Source organism: Sinocyclocheilus anshuiensis, unplaced genomic scaffold (genome assembly GCF_001515605.1).
Source record: "Sinocyclocheilus anshuiensis isolate Anshui unplaced genomic scaffold, SAMN03320099.WGS_v1.1 scaffold552, whole genome shotgun sequence".
Lineage (NCBI taxonomy): Eukaryota > Metazoa > Chordata > Actinopteri > Cypriniformes > Cyprinidae > Sinocyclocheilus > Sinocyclocheilus anshuiensis.
This window is the reverse complement of record NW_015554362.1, coordinates 2,558,663-2,560,318: the sequence shown is the minus strand read 5'-3', so window position 1 is coordinate 2,560,318 and position 1,656 is coordinate 2,558,663. Positions and strand designations below refer to the sequence as shown.

At 39.1% G+C, this 1,656-nt stretch overlaps 1 protein-coding gene across 1 annotated transcript in view; it reads left to right on the top strand.

Annotated features, from left to right (window-relative positions):
- Positions 1-1,075: 1,075 nt before the first annotated feature.
- The window catches only part of LOC107671455 (protein argonaute-3), a 28,680-nt gene continuing 28,099 nt past the window's right edge, over positions 1,076-1,656 (top strand). Inside the window, exons 1-2 of the mRNA XM_016464377.1 lie at positions 1,076-1,245; positions 1,324-1,444. Of these exons, the coding sequence (XP_016319863.1) occupies positions 1,184-1,245; positions 1,324-1,444 (183 nt within the window). The 5' untranslated portion in view covers positions 1,076-1,183. The remainder of the gene's footprint in view (positions 1,246-1,323; positions 1,445-1,656) is intronic.

The following is a 1,656-nucleotide window of genomic DNA, read 5'->3' as shown; positions in this document are numbered from 1 at the left end:
TAATATAACCTAATCTAAAATACGCATTAAAGTTAAGAATGTAATGATGAAGCTTAATTGGTTATGTAACGTTGGATAGAATGGTGGAGCGGTCACTGTTTCGGCTCACAGATGCTCCCAAATATATTTTGGGGTCGCAGAGATTACATTTCGGGAGCATATGCGACCAAAACTGTCGCAATTTCGAGCCCTGTAATGGGAGTGATTTGGCTTTGAACCATCTAGTATGTAACATTTTGTTATTCTGTCCCTCTCAGGAGCCGTTGGGGCCCAGGCCCTGTTCTCCGTGCCACGGAGGCCCGGCTATGGCACCGTGGGGAAACCCATCAAGCTGCTGGCCAACTGCTTCCAGGTGGAGATCCCCAAGATGGACGTCTATCTGTATGAGATATATAATTTCAGTGAACATTTATTTTAATCAATGGAAGTGTTTTTGGCTGCACAAATTATCCAGTGACATATTCTGCATGAAATATGCATATTAAAATCATGATTTTTAAAGTTTCATGATTTTAGTAAAATCATTGAATTTTTTTTTTTGTTAAATTTCATTGGATGTGATCAAATAATTTCACACTGACATTACCCATTGCAGTGTTATTTTAGTATTGTTGATGTGTTATAGTTTTTGTTTAGATTTTATTTTTATATTATGGTTTCTATTTTATTTTTTAAGTTTTAGTAATTTTGTTGTGTTTTGTTGTTACTGTTATTACTAAAACTATATAAACTTCTATAGTTTTGGTTAAGTTTTAGTTTGTTTATTTTTAGGTAAAATGAGACATTTCTAGCTGAAATTAAGTTTATATATTTATCTTCCTCCTTCATTCTTATTTTGTGAGAACACCGTAGATGATGGAAAGATTTCATTTATATTTTTTAACTCCGCATGATCAAATTATGTAATACGAGGCCTGTTTTGCAAATCAGCATAGTGGATTGTTTCACTACTTGTTGTTATGTGTCCACAGGTGGATCTGGACGTTACGCTGCCAGGGGAGGAGCCCTGTAATGGGAGTGATTTGGCTTTGAACCATCTAGTATGTAACATTTTGTTATTCTGTCCCTCTCAGGAGCCGTTGGGGCCCAGGCCCTGTTCTCCGTGCCACGGAGGCCCGGCTATGGCACCGTGGGGAAACCCATCAAGCTGCTGGCCAACTGCTTCCAGGTGGAGATCCCCAAGATGGACGTCTATCTGTATGAGGTCGACATAAAGCCTGAGAAGTGTCCACGCCGCGTGAACAGGTAGGCTATGTGGGAGAATCGCTCAAAGCTGATGACCGACTTATGACAGACTCTTCCTGATGAGCGATGTCTCTGCAGGGAAGTTGTGGACTCCATGGTGAAGCACTTTAAAGTCGCCATCTTTGGGGATCGAAGGCCAGTTTATGATGGGAAGAAAAGCCTCTACACCGCCAACCCACTGCCTGTGGCACCCACGGGGGTAAGCGAACAAAAACCATAGTGTGAAGTAGGGCTGAACGATTTTGGAAAATAATCTAATTGCGATTTTTTTTTTTACCAATATTGCGATTTAATATGCAATTATTTTTTAAAGCTCTTTATGTTCTGTATTATTCAACAAAGACAAGCTATAAATCATTGTATAGTATGACCAACACACTATTATAGATAGATTAAACATAAATGTTCTTT